The 21,289-nt window shown below is 39.1% G+C and overlaps 1 protein-coding gene across 1 annotated transcript in view; it reads left to right on the top strand.

The window, feature by feature from the left end:
• The window catches only part of LOC124777426 (ankyrin repeat domain-containing protein 6), a 709,541-nt gene that overhangs the window by 662,702 nt on the left and 25,550 nt on the right, over positions 1-21,289 (top strand). Inside the window, exons 11-12 of the mRNA XM_047252825.1 lie at positions 5,675-6,017; positions 6,799-7,015. Of these exons, the coding sequence (XP_047108781.1) occupies positions 5,675-6,017; positions 6,799-7,015 (560 nt within the window). The remainder of the gene's footprint in view (positions 1-5,674; positions 6,018-6,798; positions 7,016-21,289) is intronic.

The following is a 21,289-nucleotide window of genomic DNA, read 5'->3' as shown; positions in this document are numbered from 1 at the left end:
TATATGGATTCTTGAAGAAGTTACATTGTGAGTGTACATTTTTCCTTTCAAATGGATAAACTCATGTACCATATCATTACGAAATGAACATAATTTGGACAGTCAGAATTTGTCTGAAGCTCCTACTTCAATGTAGAGCCTACATCGGTGGTGCTGAGGCTCACGCACATGAGCCAATAGGTGCGGCTATCTTTAAAGTACTTCAGTCACTCCATGGACTCGAGCAACAAGGTCCTCCACTGGTGCTGCAGGTGTGCCATACACCATACTCTTCATACTACCCCACAGAAAAGAGCTGAGAGGTGTCAGATCTGGAGACTCTGCTGGCCATTGAACTGGTCCACCTCTACTGATACACCAATCGGGATATGCAACGTGGAGGTCATTCAGCAATTTGACATCAAAGTGTGCTGAAGCTCCATCATGTTGCAGTCTCACGTCCATCTGAACATTTTGGGGCACTACATGCAATAGGGCAGGCAAAACTTCTCTAATAAATGTGAGGTAGGTTGGTCCTGTTAGTGTGTTTGGCAGTAGATGTGGCCCAATGACATAGCCACCAATTATCCCAACCCAGATGTTGATACCAATCCTGTGTTGGCGATTTTTAATCATCTATGTAAGTGGATTTTCATATGCCAAAAATGTGCATGTTGTGTAAGTTTAATATGTTGCCTCTAGTAAATGTGCATTCATCCATGAATAACATCAAGCTCAGGAATTGTGGCTGAGGTATGCATTGTTGTAAATACCACTACGAAAACTGTACCCCTTAAGGGCAGTCCTCCTCCCGTAATGCCTGGACCCTCTGCAGATGATACGGATGGAACCAGGGTTCATGGACAAGATGTCACATGGCTCTTTTATCCATGTGCAGCACGTGTGCCAGTGCCGAGTGCTGGTGGCTGGGTCCTCTTTGAACACTGTCAGCACTTCCTTCTCCAACCATAGTCTTCGAGCTGAGCATGGATGAACCGCATCATGTTTTGGCACTTATCAAAGGCAAACAGTAGACTGGGGATAGTATTTGCAAGTACCAAGAACCAAATGCTACTGAACAAACACATTTCATGCAGAGAATACTTACATCCTACTTTATGGCTTCTCTGGGGCATCTCTTGATGGGCACGAATGTAGGTATATGTGTTTGGAAAATGTTTCACATACAGTCTTGCAGCAGCTCTCCCATTGCAATCCACTTTTCTATATGAAAGCACAATGTTGGTGATTTCCACAGCTGTGTACTGATACATGTCCCACAGCTGTTAACAATGTTACTGCAGTGGCAGATCACATAATGTTTGCACTAGGATGTCACAAGGTCCATATGGAGGAATGTAGTGCATGCACAGAAATGTCATTAGGCTCAGGTTGTCCAAGTAGTACACAGCTGGCTAAAGGATTGCATATCTTCCATATTACAACACCACAAATAATCGGAACAAACTGTCAGAACCATTCATTCTCAGGCTTTAACACTCTCCTGTGCACAAGCCATTCATTCCCGAATATGGGTTTCTTCTTGAAAACCAATCAGTTTGCCTCGCTGTTCAACATACTAAACATTTTCTTTTTCTTTTTTTTCTTTTTTTTTCTTTTTCTTTTGGGGGGGGGGGGGGGGCAGTATGCATGTATATACGTTTTAAAAAACCCTATAGCAATGTAGATGATGCTGAGCCAAGTAATTTAATACATGAGACAAGGGGCCGCAAATGTCAGGAAATACCCCAAAAGTGGATGACAAATTTTGAACACATAACGTCACCAGATGTACTTCACTGCATGTGGAGCAGTGTAGCCTATCAGTTTGTCATCGTTGACCATCCCAACCCAAGAAGGTTCTAGGCCTACATTTGCAACTTTCAAGCATGGGGCTCAGGGTTTGAGTTTTGTGTCTGGCAGGTAGTATTTTTTTGCATTGCGTTAGACAATTACGTGCTTACATTGAGGTAAGATTAATTATTTTATATACTGGTCTTGTGGTTTCCATTGGTTAGTTGCAAAGTTTAGCACAACAAATACGTACTGTATTGCATCACAAATTATTAAGTATAAGCTTCTGAAGTGCACCACTACCCGTAAATGACCTAAGTGTTTTTTACTAAATAAAGTCTGTGAACAAAAAAGGGGGACAAAAGGGAAGAAATAAAAAATTAGAACAGCTTTTGCTTGGATACAGGGAGGCCAATAATAAAGTAACTTCTAAGTTTACGATAGATCACAATTACAAAAGAGTATTGAAAAATAGAAGCAACGAAACTGGTGTTCTACTGTTTTAAGTGTGGAACGTCAGATCCCTTAATCAGGCGGGTACGTTAGAAAATTTAAAAAGAGAAATGGATAGTTTAGAATTAGATATATTGGAAGTAAGTGAAGTTTGGTGGCAGGAGGAACAGGACTTCTGGTCAGGTGACTATAGGGTTATAAATACAATATCAAACAGGGGTAATGCAGGAATAGGTTTAATAATAAATAAAAAAATAAGAACTTGGATAAGCTACTATGAACAGCACAGTGAATGCATTATTGTAGCCAAGATAGATACAAAGTGCACACGCACACACACACACACACACCACAGTATTGCGAGTTTACAAGCCAACTATTATTGCTCCGCAGATGATGAAGAGATTGAAGAAATGTATGATGAGATAAAATAAATTATTCAGATACTTAAAGGAAATGAAAATTTAATAGGAATGGGGGACTGGAGAAATTTGATAGTAGGAAAAGGAAGAGAAGGAAAAATATTATGTGAATATCGGCTGGGGGAAAGGAATGCAAGAAGATGCCACCTGGTAGAATTTTGCACAGAGCATAATTTAATCATCACTACCATTTGGTTTAAGAATTTTGAAAGAATATGTAGAAGAGACCTGGAGATATCAGAATGTTTCAGATTGTTTATATAATGATAAGACAGAGATTTTGGAATTAGATTTTAAATTTTGCAACATTTTCAGGGGCAGATGTGGACTCTGACCACAATTAATTGGTTATGAACTGTAGATTAAAACTGATAAAACTGCAAAAATGTAGGAATTTGAGGAGATGGGACTGGATAAACTGAAAGAACCAGGGTTTTCAGAGAGATTAAGAGGAAGCATCAGGGAACAATTGACGAGAACAAGGAAAAGGAATACAGTAGAAGAAGAATGAGTAGCTTTGAGAGATGAAATAGTGAAGTCAGCAGAGGATCAAGTAGCCTAAAAGACAAGGCTTATTACAAACCCTTGGGTAACACAAGAGATATTGAGTTTCATTGATGAAAGGAGAAAATATAAAAATGCAATAAATGAAGCAGGTGAATGGGAATACAAATGTCTATAAAATGAGATTGACAGGAAGTGCAAAATGGCTAATCAGTAATGGCTAGAGGACAAATGTAAGGATTTAGAAGCACATATCACTAGAGGAAAGGTAGATGCCACCTACAGGAAAATTAAACAGACCCTTGAAGAAAAGAGACCCACCTGTATGAATATCAAGAGCTCAGATGGAAAACCAGTCTTAAGCAAAGAACAGAAAGCAGAAAGGTGGAAGGAGTGTGTAGAGGCTCTATACAAGGATATGTACTTGAGGGTAATGTTATGGAAATGGAAGAGGATGTAGATGAAGATGAGATGGGAGATAAGATACTGTATGAAGAATTTGATAGAGCACTGAAAGATCTAAGTCAAAACAAGGCCCCGGGAGTAGATAACATTTCCTTAGAGCTACTGGTAGCCTTTGGAAAGCCAAACATAACAAGATTCTTCCATGTAGTGAGCAAGATGTGTGAGACAGACAAAATGCACTCAGACTTCAAGAATAAAATAATAATTCCAATTACAAAGAAAGCAGGTACAAACAAGTGTGAAAATTACTGAATCATCAGTTTAGTAAGTCATGGCTGCAAAATACTAACATGAATTCTTTACAGACGAATGGAAAATCTGATTGAAGCCGACCTCTGGGAAGATCATTTTGGATTCTGGAGAAATGTAGGAACATGCAAGGCAGTACTGACCCTATGATTTGTCAAAGAAGACAGGTTAAGGAAAGGCAAATCTATTTATAGCATTTGTAGACTTAGAGAAAGCCTTTCACAATGTTGACTGGAATACTCTCTTTCAAATTCTGAAGGTAGCAGGAGTAAAATACAGAGAGCACAATGCTTTTTACAGATTTTACAGAAACTAGATGGCAGTTGTACAAGTTGAGGGGCATGAAAGGGAAGCAGTGGTTTCTCTAACAAATTTGAGGTTTGCTGATGACATTGTAATTCTGTCAGAGACAGTAAAGGACTTGGAAGAGCAGCTGAATGGAATGGACAGTGTCTTGAAAAGAGGATATAAGAGGAACATCAACAAAAGCAAAGCAAGGATATTGGACTGTAGTTCAATTAAATCAGGAGATGCTGAGAGAATTAGAGTTGGAAATGAGATGCAAAAAGTAGTAGATGAGTTTTTCTATTTGAAAAGCAAAATAACTGATGATGGTCAAAGTAGAGAGGATATAAAATGTGGACTGGCAATTGCAAGACAAACATTTCCAAAAAAAATAAATTTGTCAACATCGAGTATAGAATTAAGTCCCAGGAAGTCTTTTCTGAAGGTATTATATGGAGTGTAGACATGTATGGAAAAGAAACAAGGGTTATAAACAATGAAGATAAGAAGAGACTAGAAGCTTTTGAAATGTGATGCTGCAGGTTAATGCTGAAGATTAGATGGGTAGTTCACATAACTAATGAGGTGGTACTGAACAGAACGGAGGAGAAAAAAAATTTGTGGCACAACCTTAGTAGAAGAAGGGATCCATTGGTAGGACACCTTCTGAGACATCACGCGATCACCAGTTTAGTACTGTAGGGAAGCATGGGGGGGGGGGGGGGGGGAGGAGGGGTAAAAATAACAGAGGGAGACCAAGAATGAATACAGTAAGCAGATTCAGAAGGATGTAGGATGGAGTAGTTACTTGGAGATGAAGACACTTGCACATGATAGAGTAACATCACCATCACCACCACCACCACCATAACAACAACAACCACAACCACATTCAAAAACAGAATAGCCTAGCGGAACTATGTGCACCACTACCCCCTACTGGCAAGGGGAGGATCAACAGGCCCAATCGCTGCATGTGTAGTGAGGTATGTCATCTGGTTATATCACATGTTTTACATTTATTATCCACTTTTGGGATATTTCCCGACATTTGTGGCCCCATCTGTCTTATATTAAATTACTCAACTCAGCCTCATCTATGTCACTTCAGGGGTATTTAAATGTTAATATTAGAATGAGAGAGGAGAGAAAGAATATCGTAGGTCTACAGAGACTGTGGCTATGACATTCCATATTTTGCAATACATATACAAATTCAAATGTAACTATATTACTTTTTCTAGGATCACGTGCCAATAGACATCCATAGTAACATAATGTAATCAAAGCTAAGCCAAAATTTTGGAAGAAGCTTCTTGAACATGCTTAACATGAATGTAGCATTTTCTGTTATCCACAAGGAGATTTAATTTTGCAGGACATCAGCCCATTATGACCAGTCTCTTCGATTCCCCGCCAAAAGTTGTCTGTGTGAAAGCAGCATTCATACACTTTAATATATGTCTCTGCGATTATAATAGTTTTTGAAATTTCTGTTAATGCTGATATTTTCTCCATGACAGGGCCCAGTAGGCGTTGGATATACATGCTACTGTGCCCCATTTTTCCGGCACATGGAGGCCCGGCTGGACCGAGATAAACAGGAACTGAAAGAGCATATCGATCAGGCTCATGAACGACTCGATCGCAAAGTTTCAAGCTTGGAGCGCCGTACACAGGGCCGGTTATCTGAACTAACACGCTGTGTTGAAGATGGACATGCACTGTGCGAGTCACGACATCGTCAGCTTGAACAATGGCTTGCACGTTCTGGTCCAGGAAGACATTCAGAGCGCATGGTATCAGCAAGAACACCATCACCCAATATTGTAACTAGAGCTCGCAGCTTGGAGAATGTGTTGGATGGTATTTATTCTTCCTATTCACTTTATGTATTAAGAGTTTTCAAATATATAGTTATGTTAATTACATTATTTACCATAGCTCACAGCATAAATCTAATGGAGTATTAGATATTTGTAAATGAAAAGTACAAAAATGTGAATGTTCTACAGTATTTGATGTTGAAATCTTTTGTATAGCTACAAGAGCTTCAATTTTAAAGGCATTCTCTAAAGAGAAATGTAAACTAACAAACATAGTTAATCAACAAGTTAAATGGGTGTCTTTTCACCATTTCCAAAATAATGTTGCTTCTGTTGTACAACACTTGCTCATGCTACTACTGCTATTGACCTTATCACTCTCAGAAGCTGAAAACTTTAATAATTCTAAATAATCAGCAATAATGAAATTTTAGCTACAGTGAATATTTTAAAAACAGAACTGCATGAATTTACAGCCAAATTTTAATTTTGCAGTTGTATATGTTGTGTTTCATCTTAGCTTGACCATTTCTGCTAATTAGTTTGATATTTATTTGGACTAATGCATCATTTCTATGCTGTCATTGAACATTTCACTTCTTCATTCCATGTGGCATCAATTTTTAGTGCAGAAAAATATAGTCTCATTTTTCTGTTAAATTGCAATTATGGATTCTTTCTGTTACTACCTGCTGTTCTACTTTTTTTTTCTTTTTACCCAACAACTGATGTAGTATGTTTGATATTTCAGACAGCATTTTAAAATGTTAATATAATGTACTTTTCCTTTCATATCATTTCTAAAAATGCTTGATACATAGGTGGGGTGGAGCGATTTGGTGAGCCTCGTGAGCATAATCGTAGCTATGATGCTCTGCTGGATGGAAATTGGCGGGAGCAGTCAACAAGACAGTCTGCTGAGGTGCTGCCTGATGTTGATGTGTGCTACGATTACGATGACAGACATGATGGCAATCAGGGATTTGAAACCATACTCAACAAACGTGCTGCGATATATGGTGACCCGCTCACTTGCAGGTTAGCAGTTATTTCATATGTGCTGTTCTTTTAAACTATCATAACACCTAAACAAAATTCTTCACCTCTGCAGAGAAGTAAACAAATATTTGGCAGTAATTGTAGGTATTAAACAAAAACTACACGAGTGCAAGCGATTTTGTGAGGCTTAATTTAAGAAAATGAACTGGTCACAATGGTAAAGATAAATGAATATTGCGAATCTTTAATTAAGATTTAACATCTGTAACCTCCAGAATGAAATTTTCACTCTGCAGCAGAGTGTGCACTGATATGAAACTTCGTGGCAGATTAAATCTGTGAGCTGGACCGAGACTCAAACTCCGGGACCTCTGCCTTTCATGGGCAAGTGCTCTACCCAAGCACAACTTATGACCCATCCTCGCACCTTTAATTCCGCCAGTGCCTCCTCATCTCCTACCTTCTGAACTTCACAGAAGCTCTCCTGCAGACCTGGCAGGCAAGTGCTAGTGTAAGACAAACGTCCCAAGTTTAAGTCTCTGCCAGGAAGTTTCATATTAGCACACACTCTGCTGCAGAGTGAAACTTCCATTCTGGGAACATCCCCCACACTGTGGCTAAGCCATGTCACCGCAATATCCTTTCTTCCAGGAGTGCTAGTTCTGCAGGAGAGCTTCTATGAAGCTTGGAAGGTAGAAGATTAGGTACTGGCAAAATTAAAGCTGTTGAGGACAAGGTGTGAGTCATGCTTGGGTAGCTCAGCTGGTAGAGCACTTTCCCGCAAAAGGCAAAGGTCCCAAGTTTGAGTCTTGGTCCGGCACACAGTTTTAATCTGCCAGGAAGTTTCATCTACAGCCTCCTCAGTCCCAAGCAGCTGCCTCAGCCATGATTTTCCTTCTTCATTAGTATCAGTCCAAATGTCCTTTACACCATTAAAATAATTTGAATTATACTACCAAAAACAGTTAATATAAGAAAAGAATTACAGTACAAAATAAACATAAATTAAAAAAGGCATCTGTAATGGATTGTGACATGCATCAGTAGTTTCTATATGATGTACACAAGTTATTCCTGTGTGCCATGCATCAGTCAGCTACATTTTCATGTAACATAAAAAATGATTATTACTGCAAATGTGAGGTGATAAGTAAAAAAAGTTGCCACTCTTCTATTTAAAGTTGCTCCTGTGGTGTAATCGTTCAGATACATAGAAGAGACTTATTTTTATACAAGATCAACCTCTTTCTATATAGATAAAGATGTTACTTTTACAAAAGTTCTCTTCTTTCTTAAGCTTCACCACAATCATTAGTATTGTTAGTTGTTGCTACACTAATCTCAGATTAGTTGCCTACGTGTGAAGTATAGTTATATGAACTTGTTATATAATGAATAGAGATAACAACAATTTCTGCTTGCCCATTGGGAGTAGATAAAAGCATACATCAGTTATAAAAATTTTGTTAGCTTTTAGATCATGGTTAAGAGATTTTATTTCAAGTACCCTATTTTGCATTAAGGGTAGAATATTTTGGGTGTGCCCCAGGAAAGTATGATGGGACCCTTGCTGCTCATGTTGTATATTAATGACCATGCAGACAATATTAATAGTAACCTCAGGTGTCTTGCAGATGATGCAGTCACATGTAATGAAGTAGTGTCTGAAAGAAGCTGCGTAAATATTTAGACAGATCTCGATAAGATTTCAGATGGTGCAAAGATTTATAACTTGTTTTAAATGTTCAAAAATTTAGAGCTATGCACTTCATAAAACAAAAAAACATAGTATCCTATGACTATAATATCAAAGAGTCACTGTTGGAATTGGCCAACTCCTACAAATACCTAGTTGTAACACTTTGTAGGGATATGAAATGGAATGATTAGATACACTCTGTCATGGGTAAAGCAGATGGTAGACTTCACTTTATTAGTAAAATACTGGGGAAGTGCAATCAGTCCACAAGTAGATCGCTTACAAATCACTCGTGCAACCAGTTCTAGAATATTGCTCAAGTGTGTCAGACCCATACCAAATAGAACTAACAAGGGATATTGAATGTATACAGAGAAGGGCAGCACAAATGTTCATCATTTTGTTTGGTCCACGGGAAAGTGTCACAGAGATACTGAAGAAAGTGTACTGGCAGACTCTTGAAGACAGACATAAACTATCCTGAGAAAGTCTACTAACAAAGTTTGAAGAACTGGGTTTAATTGATGACTCTAGGAGTATACTATAACCCTCCACTTATTGCTCACATAGATAAGATTAGAATAGTTACAGCACAACTAGAGGCATACAAGTAATCATTTTTCTGGCGCTCCATATGTGAATGGAACAGAAAGAATCCTAATAACTGGTACAATGAGATGTACCCTCTGCCACACACTGCACTGTGGTTTGCAGAGTATAGATGTATAAGGTGGTATAGTCTGTAGTGTGTAACTCTACTCAGTCTTTTGATTTATTAACTGGCAGTTTAGTCAATGTGTCTTCTCTTGCATGTGGATGTCATCAGTTCTCTGCAATGAGAATGTATAATCCTATGTCTCAATGAGCCTCCCAACTATGACCTGAGTGTGCTGCAAATTTAAATTCCATCTCTCTTTTATTTTAGTCTTACAGAAGTAAGAGCTAAGTTAGCAGAATTCTAAGTGCATCTACTCTATGTCTACAGTTACCAGATAAGTGGGAGGCAGAGTGAATTGACACATATTTCGGGGTAATTCCACCCTTTGTGGAAAAAGAGGAAGTATGAGTACTACCTTTTTGTTACAGAAAGCTTTACTTTACTTACACAAAATATTCTACAGTTATCTTGATTATCACATCAGGTCTCCACAGAAGGAAACTTTCATTTTGGCATTGAACCATAGATTGTGCCTAAGACATTCTGTTCCATACTTTTTTCTACAGGGAAGACAGTGTAATGAGTGCTGCAGGAGAAATTCTGTTGAGCTCAAAAAAAAAAAAAAAAAAAAAAATGTTTGGAGGTATTAGCATTTTTATTTCTTCCATTAGATTGGTCTTACAAGGATGGTGTGAAAAGTTCTCAGAATCACTACGAGAGGTCAGCACTAGCGCAATGAGTTGTTCATGTGATATTCATTGGCCTGTTGCCTGTAAAAACATGCCATGTCAGGGCTCTTGGAAAAGAGCTGTGACAGTGATGTGGCTCCGTTGTTGTTCCCATGTAGTGATTTGCAAAGATGGAAAAAATTGAGATTCAAGCAGTGATTAAGTACTTCATAAAGAAAGATATGAAAGCAAAAGACATTCATGCTGATTTCCAGAATACACTGGGGGACTCTGCTCCTTCATATTCGACTGTTTCCAAGTCCACAAATGAATTTAAATTTGGTCAGGAGAGCTTAGAAGATGATCTGCACAGTGGTCGGCCAAGATGTCACTACTCCAGAAATCATTGCAAAAGTGTGCAAAATGGTAATTGAAAGTGCATGAAATTGCTCATGCTTGCCAGATGTCATCTGAAAGGGTACATCACATTTTAACTGAAGAATTAGAAATGAAAAAATTATCTTCAAGGTGGGTTCCGCGACTCTTGGCACTGGATCAAAAACATTTGCCATTGCCATGGCAAAATTACATGAACTAAGGCATGAATTGTTGCCACGTGCACCTTATTCACCTGATATGGCTCCATCAGACTTCCATCCCTTACCAAAACTGAAAATTTTTCTTGGTGGATGAAGATTCACTTCAAATGAAGAACTGATAGCCAGAGTTGACAACTATTTTGGAGGCCTGGAGGAAACTCATTTTTGAGGTGGGATCAAGGTGCCGAACATCGTTGGACTACATGCATTAATCTACAAGGAGACTACGTTGAAAAATAAAAAAGTTTCACTGATGTAAGTACTTTCTTTCTATTCCGTTCCGAGAACTTTTCAAACCATAGAGGTGGTATGTAGCCCCTGGGCAATTTCACTCTGTCCCAGGTTCCATTTCTGAGAGATTTTCTACACTTTAGTTTTTTCATGAGAGTGGTTTTCATTGCCCAATTACATAGTTTATTTCAGTACCTGTTCACTAGTTATCTGATTTACCCATCTAATACTCAGCATTTGTTAACAATTCCCTCCCAGAAACACTTTTCCAGCTAGTGCCATTCTGAATTTTATATTCACTCTACTTGAGCACCCACCAGTTACTTTTCTGTTCAACTTACAAAAAACCTTTACTAGTTTTCATTTCCTAACCTAATTTCCTCAGCACCACCTGATTTCATCCAACTACATTCCATTACCCTCACTTACTTTTGTTGTTTCATCATATAATCTCTTTTCAAGACACCATCCTTGCCATTCAATTGGTCTTCTAAGTCCTTTGCCATTTCTGACAAAATTACAATGCCACTGGCTTGCCTTAATGTTTTGTTTCTTCTCCCTGAACTTCAATTTTCTTTCCAAGTCTTTCTCTGGTTTCCTTCACAGTTTGCTCAATGTTCGAATCGAATAACTCTGGGATGTCTACAACCCAGATTGATTCCCTTACCACCATACACAATTCTTCTTGTTGAATAACAGTGCCACAACACCAGTGCCACAAGTTTTTACATTATTTTCCCCCACCACTTTATGAACTTCACATGTGCTGCAAGAGAATATAATTTAATATTGGGAAAGGAAAAAAATAAATTTATTGATTTATGCAGACAATGGTAATTTCATGTAATATAAAATTATGATATACAGTTCATCAGATTTGACTCCATAGGAATAATTGCGCCCCATGACTGATGTAATCCAGGGGAAAGAAAAAAAGGTCATCATCAGTCGTAATATCATCCATATTTTATTGCAGATCTAGATTCCACCCAATAATGCAGCTACCATCAGTGCTATTGATACAAAAATAACACAGGAAGCAGCAGAAAAAAGCACTCTAACCAAGAACCGTGTCACAGCTGTACACAAAGCCAATTGCAAAATTTCAAACCATTATAATGAGCGAGACAATACAGTGGTTAGCACACTGGATTCTCATTGGGAAGGACGGCGGTTCAAACCCACGTTCGGCCATCCTGATTTAGGTTTTCCATGATTTCCCAAAATTGATTCAGGCAAATGCTGGGATGGTTCCTTCAAAAGGGAACGGCCAGGATTCCTTCCCCATTTTGATGGAACCGATGACCTCGGTGTTGGGTCCCAACCCCCAAATCACCCACCCACCCTCAGACCATTACAGGTACTCATGTAGACTCGGCTTAGTTATAATGGCACATATTACACTGTAATTTTAGCATGTACAAATATAAATGTGTTAAAAAAAACTTTAATCCTTAGAATATTAAAATAGGAGTAACAAACTGGCATCAAAATTACAGTTGTCGATTCTACAATTTATATGTTACATTTTTGGATTACAAAATAATTACCAATACAAATTTGTGTTGACACTATGTAATGAAATTTTGAATCAGGTGAAAGTAAAATACAATAAAATCTTTATAATAAGCTTGTTAAAAAGTTTCAAAAAACTAAAATAGCACACATTGATGTTAAAAACTACATCACAGAGTGTACAATCTGAAATACTGGAAGTGTACCATATGAATACAAACTGTATGACTAAAAATGTATGTTGTCTTTCCAGTATTTGCAGATTGGACACTTTCTAATGAAGTTTTTAATATTAATTAATGCCGCCATTTAAGTTTTTTGAAATTTGCTAGCAAGTATATTATAGACATTTTGTTTTATTTTACGATAATGATAAACTTTTTAACACGCTTTAATGTACCTCATTATAACAAACTTAATATACTGCAATATTTGCGACAACGCTTATTGTAATTTATATGGTGCCAGACAAAATTGTATTCTACTATTATTATTATTTGAATTCATTTTATTCTCATGTATAAATTTTATCTTCAGTCATTTCTTATACACCCCCTTTGTCAGAAAAGTTCCACAACAGGTTTTTTTATTTCTGAGTTTGCAGTACTAAAAAGGAACAAATGACGTGTTTATGTTACCTGGTATGTGTGCATCCCTGAAATGACCTTGGCCATGTTTCCACACAAACTCACTAGGTGGCAGGGTTGTGCTTAGCAACACACTGTTTGAGTTCTTGGTATGCTAGTTATAGTGACACAGTGGATGCTGATTGTGAGAAAACAGTGAACATTAAGTTCGACATTAATCTCAGGAAAACCGCTTCTGACACATGGACAATGATTAAGCAAGCATATGCAGACAAGGCACTTTCAAGAAGTTGTGTTTTTGAGTGGCACAAAAGATTTCGTGAAGGCAGAGATTCAGTGCAAGATGATCCCACGGCTGGTCACCCACCTACAGCACGTATTGATGCAAACATGGAGTGTGTAAGGCAGTTACTGCAAGATCTTCTTGTAACTGTGTGTCGATATCAGAAGAACTGAATTTGAATTGTGACATGTGTCATAAGATTTTACATGAAGATTTAGGGAAATGGAAACTTAATGCAAAACTCATCTCTTACACACTTAACAGATTACCAGAAAGAAGAAAGGCACAGAATTTTTGCTGTACTATTCGATAGAACCAGACATGATCCCAAATTTGTGTCAAAGATTATTTCTGGGGATGAAAGTTGGTATTACCAATGTGTGTGACCCTCACGCAAAGTGTCAATGTGCTGAATGGCAGAGTCCTGGATCACCAGCCTTGAAAAAGGTCTAGTGACAACCTTTGAAAACAAAGACAGTGTGGACCGCATTCTTTGATAGTAAAGGATTAGTTCACCATGAGTATGTTCCTCCAGGTGAAACAGTGAACCAGAATCTTTACAATGAAGTCTTGATATGTTTGCAACAAACAATTCGACTTCGACATTGCCGCTCAGAATTGTGGCTTTTCAGGACTAGTTCTCACTGCATGACAATGCAAGACCTCATACTACTTTATCTGTTACCAAGAATCTGGCCAGACATTCTGATATTGGCATCTCACATCTACCATATTCACTTGACTTCTCACCTTGCATTTTTTCTTGTTTCTGTGAGTGAGAAGGTGACTGAAAGGGAAGCTTCATCAAGATATCACTGACATCCAACAGGCTGTGACAAATGAGCTTATACGCATTGTAGTTGAAAATTTCCCTGCTTGCTTCCAAGACCTACAGAAACATTGGCAACTGTTTAAAGATAGCCAAGGGGACTTCTTCAATAATCACTAGGTTCATTAATTAATAAGTGCAATTTTCTGTTTTTTTAAAAAAATCAGGCCTGGAACATTTCTGACAAAGGGAGTATATAGATAATGGAAATAGATGGCATTGGCCATCCAACATCATGTAAACAGAGTCTAACCATATGGATCTGTAAACAGCAGCCTCAGTTTGAGTGATGTTTGTACATGGTAAAATTTTGTTATAATGTGTGTCATTATAACTATGCTAAGTCTATATGAATACCTGTAAAAGTATGTAATTGTGCAACTGGCACAACTGTGACACAATTCTTGGTTAGTGTGCTTTTTTGGTGCCGATTCGTGTGTTGATTTTGTATTTACATCTCTGATGATAGCTGCGCTGTTAGATGAAATCTAATGAAATAAAATGCAGATGATATTATGACTGATGATGACCACCTTCCTGTTCTGGATGATTTGCAGTTGTGCTAAATTACCAGACATAACTTGTGAAGGACTTTGTTTCATGGACATCTATATGGTTTCCCAAACCTCCAGTGTAAAAATCATACTGATAGTATTTAATTTTCCCCATGAAATGCATACCTCAATAATACACTGTGTTGTTTACTGGTGGAGCAGTGTTACTCTCCTCTCATAAAGAAATGAGGAGAAAATTATTTTGAACCAAGAGTTTAATGCTGTCATTGAATTACATTGTAATGCAAACATTGAGACAGGCAGTCACCTCTTTGAACAATTCCTTTGCCTTATGATGAGAGTCATTTGTCAATAAAAAACTAAACATTCGTTTCTGACCACAAGTGTTGGGCACTCTCAGAACAAGTAAGAGTTGTTGCCTCGATACCGGAGCTGCAGTTTCACTTATCAATCAAGACACTTACAAACTGCTGGGCACACCTCTGTTGCGTGCCGCAAATGTTAAGTTAACTAGCTATTCAGGTCAAGAGATACCTGTGTTAGGACAGTGCAGGCATCTATATGTTTCGTTTCAAACTGTAAGCCCAACTATATTTTCTGTAGTCCCCGCCATCTCCTCAGTAATAAGCTAGTCTGTTGTTTTGAAGCTGAAAATATTATTCAGTATTTGATGGTGTTTGCTCAAAACCTTATTGATTGATAACTGCCGTCTGCTTCACATCTGCTGTACCGTGAGCTAGGTAAATTTAAGTATTAACCGTGTTTTCTTACTTGTCACTTCTTTTTCCATGTGTTTATGCTGTTAGGAAGCTTTAATTTTCGAGTACTAGTAATAGTGTTCCATAGATTTTGTGTTTGTTTTGAATCCAGTCCAGAGACAGATACCGTATTTACTCGAATCTAAGCCGCACTCGAATCTAAGCCACACCTGAAAAATGAGACTCAAAATCAAGGGAAAAAAATTTTCCCAAATCTAAGCCACACCTGAAATTTGAGACTCGAAATTCAAGGGGAGAGAAAAGTTTTAGACCGCACCTCCAGATCGAAACAAAGTTGGTCCATTGTAATATGAGACACAATTTAGGTCGAATGAATGACGACACAGCTGCAGTAGTTTGGTTCGAGTCGTAAGCTTAGCAATGAAGCTTAACGAGGTAGCCATTGCTATGCGTCAGGCACTCCGTCCGTATTTATACGGGTGCCCTTCCTTTTTCGTGTGCTTCGTCTGGTTTGATTTGATTGCTTATTTTTCTTTGATCTGATAAGTGCCGTTCTCTTTGTTATAAGTGTTTACGTCACTCTAGGCTGAAAATGCATTACTGTACTGTGTCATGCATTGTTTGTCGCATTCTGATAATGAGTGTTTACGACCTGTCGCCGCTCGCGGCATGGCTTGCTTTTGTGCGCACTACCGCTGCTTACAATAAACAAAAAAAAAAAAAAAAAAGAGAGAGAGAGAGAGAGAGAGAGAGAGAGAGAGAGAGAGAGAGGTAGCCTTATTAGGGAAACAATGGCAAGAGACTGCTATTTGTTGTTACTCACACTGCTGCTTTCTTTGATAATGATCAACAAGAACCCAGTAATAGACTGTGTATGATAGAAGATGGTCTGAACGAGAGTTTAGGGAAAATTTTTCTCCGTTTGAAAATCTTTGCAGACACCTCTTCAGTAAATTACATTCTGCACAGAAATTAGAGTCATCTTAGATTTAAAAATCTAGTCAATTGCCGTGCTTCATTTCTGACTATCACTATTAGGCATAAGAATAATACGAATATAAACATGACATTATACGCATATTCTTCCGCGTGTGCGGTTGTCTCACTCTAGTTTCGTAGTTTATTAGGCAGACGGGATTTAAATGAGATAGCAGCAAACATGAAACAATACATGGCAAAATGTTTATATTCGTATTATTCTTATGGTGAATAGAATACTGCATGTGATTGACAATTCATAAAAGTTCCTATTAGCAACCATCTCTTCTCACAGGTAGGAAAAAATTCAGAACGTAGAGTTGGCCATATTGACAATAGTCTTGCCAGTCGGATTTTCGTAGTAAATTGAAATGCTGCAACACTCGAAGATGAACAATACGGAATTTGTATTTACTTCATTGGATAATGTATGAAAATGCAGTGGTCGAAACTTGAGGCGGAGAAAAAAGCTCGTCTTCCACCTTTTTTTAAAATTTATTTACTGACGCAGAGGTTTTGACGCCAGTATTTATCTTTGTGCCTGCAAAGCATGCCTATGTAGTGTTACATATATTTGACGGCAGAAGTTAGTAGTGGCGGCACTTACCAACATTTTTCAGAAATTCTACTTACTTTGCACTCGATTCTAAGCCGCAGGCGGTTTTTTGGATTACAAAAACCGGAAAAAAAGGCTTAGATTCGAGTAAATACGGTAGTGCTTATTTTCATTGTTTCCAAGAAGAAGTATCTAGTAACCACAGTTTAGTCAGCTACAGCTGCCTTTATTGAATTAGCTGTCTAGTTAAAAGTTGATTAACTCTCTACAGTAAATTGTTGATTTCTTAGGATGGATAGAATGTGTGACTGCTGTGTTCGGACATAGGAGGAGCTGGCCACTGTTTGCGAACAGCTGAATGTTTTGATGGCCACGGTCAGCCGTCTTCAGGCTGCTGCCTCGGAGTGTAGTGGCAGTGGGGGGTCTGGTGCATCGCTTGGTACACCCCAGGTGTTACATGCGTCACCCACGGTCCCTGTTGTCGAGACATCTTCGCGGGTACCGGGCGCGGTTGGGCCACCCTCTCCCCAAAGGGAGTGACAGGTCCAGCAGGAGTCGCGTCGCACGAGGCAGAGGGTCAATGTGGAGGCTGGCCGTGTGGCATCGCCCGCTCTGCCTGTGAGTGGACATGTGGCTGCTCCTTCAGCAAGGTCCAAGCAGGCTCATGGAGGGAGGGGTTTATTAGTGATTGGGAGCTCCTATGTTAGGTTGGTGATGGAGCCCCTTAGGGAAATAGCAGAAAGGTCGGGAAAGAAGGCCAGTGTTCACTCTGTCTGCTTGCCGGGGGGTCTCATCCGAGATGTGGAGGAGGCCCTGCTGGCGGCGATAGAGAGCACTGGGTGCACCCAACTGCAAATTGTTGCTCATGTCGGCACCAATGACTCCTGCCGTCTGGGTTCAGAGGTCATCCTCAGTTCATACAGGCAGTTGGCGGAGTTGCTGAAGGCGTAAAGCCTCGCTCATGGGGTGGAATCTGAGCTAAATATTTGTAGTATCATTCCCAGAACCGATTGCGGTCCTCTGGTTTGGAGCCGAGTGGAAGGCTTAAACCAGAGGCTCAGACGATTCTGTGGAGATCTGGGGTGCAAATTTCTTGACCTCCAATATCAGGTGGAGAAATGTAGGGTCCCCCTGAATAGGTCAGGTGTGCACTACACGCAGGAAGAGGCTACAAGGGTTAGCGGAGTACGTGTGGAGTGCACATGTGGGTTTTTTAGGTTAGAGAATTCCCTCCCTAGGTCCAACAAGATGCCTCCTGAGATGCGACAAGGTAGTAGTAGGCAAAATGCAACAGGGAATAAAAATATTAATGTGGTAATAGTAAACTGTAGGAGCGTCTATAGAAAGGTCCCAGAACTGCTCTCATTAATAAACGGTCACAATGCCCAGGGATAGAAAGTTGGCTGAAACCAAATGTAAACAGTAATAAAATTCTAAACTCAGATTGGAATGTATACTGCAGAGGCAGGCTGGACAGTGAAGGTGGAGGCATGTTTATAGCGATAAGAAGTGCAATAGTGTTTAAGGAAATTGACGGCGATCCGAAATGTGAAGTAATTTGGGTGAAGGTCACGGTTAAAGTAGGATCAAACATGGTAATAGGATGTCTCTATAGGCCTCCTGGCTCAGCAGCTGTTGTGGCAGAGCACCTGAAGGAAAATCTGGAAAATATTTTGAGTAGATTTCTGGGTGGAGATTTTAATTTGCCAGATATAGACTGGGAGACTCAAACGTTTATAATGGGTGGCAGGGACAAAGAATCCAGTGAAATTTTTTTAAGTGCATTATCTGAAAACTACCTTGAGCAGTTAAGCAGAGAACTGACTTGTGGCGATAACATATTAGACCTTCTGGTGACAAACAGACCCGAACTATTTGAAACAGTTAACGCAGAACAGGGAATCAGCGATCATAAAGCAGTTACTGCAGTGATGATTTCAGCCGTAAATAGAAATATTAAAAAAGGTAGGAAGATTTTTCTGTTTAGCAAAAGTGACAAAAAGCAGATTTCAGCGTACCTGACGGCTCAACACAAAAGTTTTGTCTCAAGTACAGATAGTGTTGAGGATCAGTGGACAAAGTTCAAACTATCGTACAATATGCATTAGATGAGTATGTGCCAAGCAAGATTGTAAGAGATGGAAAAGAGCCACTGTGGCACAACAGAGTTAGAAAACTGCTGCGGAAGCAAAGGGAACTTCACAGCAAACAAAAACATAGCCAAAGCCTTGCAGACAAACAAAAATTACATGAAGCGAAATGTAGTGTGAGGAAGGCTATGCGAGAGGCATTCAATGAATTCGAAAGTAAAGTTCTATGTATTGACTTGGCAGAAAATCCTAAGAAATTTTGGTCTTATGTCAAAGTGGTAGGTGGATCAAAACAAAATGCCCAGACACTCTGTGACAAAAATGGTACTGAAACAGAGGATGAAGACTAAAGGCCAAAATACTAAATGTCTTTTTCCGAAGCTGTTTCACAAAGGAAGACTGCACTGTAGTTCCTTCTCTAGATTGTCGCACAGATTACAAAATGGAAGATATCGAAATAGATGACAGAGGGATAGAAAAACAATTAAAATCGCTCAAAAGAGGAAAGACCGATGGACCTAATGGGATACCAATTCAATTTTACACAGAGTAGGGGAAGGAACTTGCCCCCCCCCCCCCCTTCTCCTCTTCTTGAAGCGGTGTCCCGTAGGTCTCTAGAAGAGCGTAGTGCTCCAAAGGATTGGGAAAGAGCACAGATCATCCCCGTTTTCAAGAAGGGACATCGAACAGATTTGCAGAACTATAGACCTATATCTTTAACGACGATCAGTTGTAGAATTTCGGAACACGTATTATGTTAGAGTATAATGATTTTTCTGGAGACTAGAAATCTACTCTGTAGGAATCAGCGTGGGTTTCGAAAAAGACAATCATGTGAAACCCAGCTCGCGCTCTTCGTCCATGAGACTAAGAGGGCCATAGACTCGGGTTCCCAGGAAGATGCTGTGTTTCTTGACTTCCGCAAGGTGTTTGATACAGTTCCCCACAGTTGTTTAATGAACAAAGTAAGAGCATATGGACTATCAGACCAATTGTGTGATTGGATTGAAGAGTTCCTAGATAACAGAATGCAGCATGTCATTCTCAATGGAGAGAAGTCTTCCGATGTAAGAGTGATTTCAGGTGTGCTGCAGGGGAGTTTCGTAGGACCGTTGGTATTCACAATATACATAAATGACCTTGTGGATAACATCAGGAGTTCACTTAGTCTTTTTGTGGATGACGCTGTAGTATATCGAGAGGTTGTAACAATGGAAAATTGTACTGAAATGCAGGAGGATCTGCAACAAATTGACGCATGGTGTAGGGAATGGCAATTGAATCTCAATGTAGACAAGTGTAATGTGCTGCGAATACGTAGAAAGAAAGATCCAAGATCCTTTATCATTTAGCTACAATATAGCAGGTCAGCAACTGGAAGCAGTTAATTCCATAAATTATCTGGGAGTAGGCAGTATGGGTGATTTAAAATGTAATGACCACATAAAATTAATCATCGGTAAAGCAGATGCCAGACTGAGATTCATTGGAAGAATCCTAAGGAAATGCAATCCGAAAACAAAGGAAGTAGGTTACAGTACACTTGTTCGCCCACTGCTTGAATACTGCTCACCGGTGTGGGATCGTACCAGATAGGGTTGATAGAAGAGATAGAAAAGATCCAACAGAGAGCAGCACGCTTCATTACAGGATCATTTAGTAAACGCAAAAGCGTTACGGAGCTGATAGATAAACACCAGTGGAAGACTCTGCAAGAGAGACGCTCAGTAGCTTGGTATGGGCTTTTGTTGAAGTTTCGAGAACATACCTTCACCGAGGAGTCAAGCAGTATATTGCTCCCTCCTATGTATATCACGTGAAGAGACCATGAGGATAAAATCGGAGAGATTAGACCACACAGTGCCATACTGACAATCTTTCTTTCCACGAACAATATGAGACTGGAATAGAAGGAAGGACTGATAGAAGTACTCAAAGTACCCTCTGCCACACACCGTCAGGTGGCTTGCGGAGTATGGATGTAGATGTAGATGTTGATGTAGATGTAGAAATCCATATATTAAGCTGGAGAAGAACTTGAAATTATTTATACAAATTGTTCAATAGTATTAAACTTAAACACAGTAAGGATATAATTTTAGCTGATTTAACATTAACTGTATTGCTTTCATCCTCTTACATACTTCTTGCATTTACTGACACACAAAAAACCAACCACTGAAATAGTGAACCTTTATATACACGACAACTGTTGAAAGTAGATGATGATTATATTTCCTTGTAATCTACTGATAAGAAGAGGAAAGAGTGACCTACGAAAGGAAGAACAGAATCACACAGCTAGGTGGTGTTACTCGCCCATAATATATTCACCTCTACCTACTGGGTGGATTCACATTTACATTGACATTATCCTTCCATCTAG

This window comes from Schistocerca piceifrons, chromosome 2 (assembly GCF_021461385.2).
Source record: "Schistocerca piceifrons isolate TAMUIC-IGC-003096 chromosome 2, iqSchPice1.1, whole genome shotgun sequence".
In the NCBI taxonomy this organism is placed as follows: Eukaryota; Metazoa; Arthropoda; class Insecta; order Orthoptera; family Acrididae; genus Schistocerca; species Schistocerca piceifrons.
The sequence above is the reverse complement of the archived record's forward strand: the minus strand, read 5'-3'. Positions and strand labels throughout refer to the sequence as shown.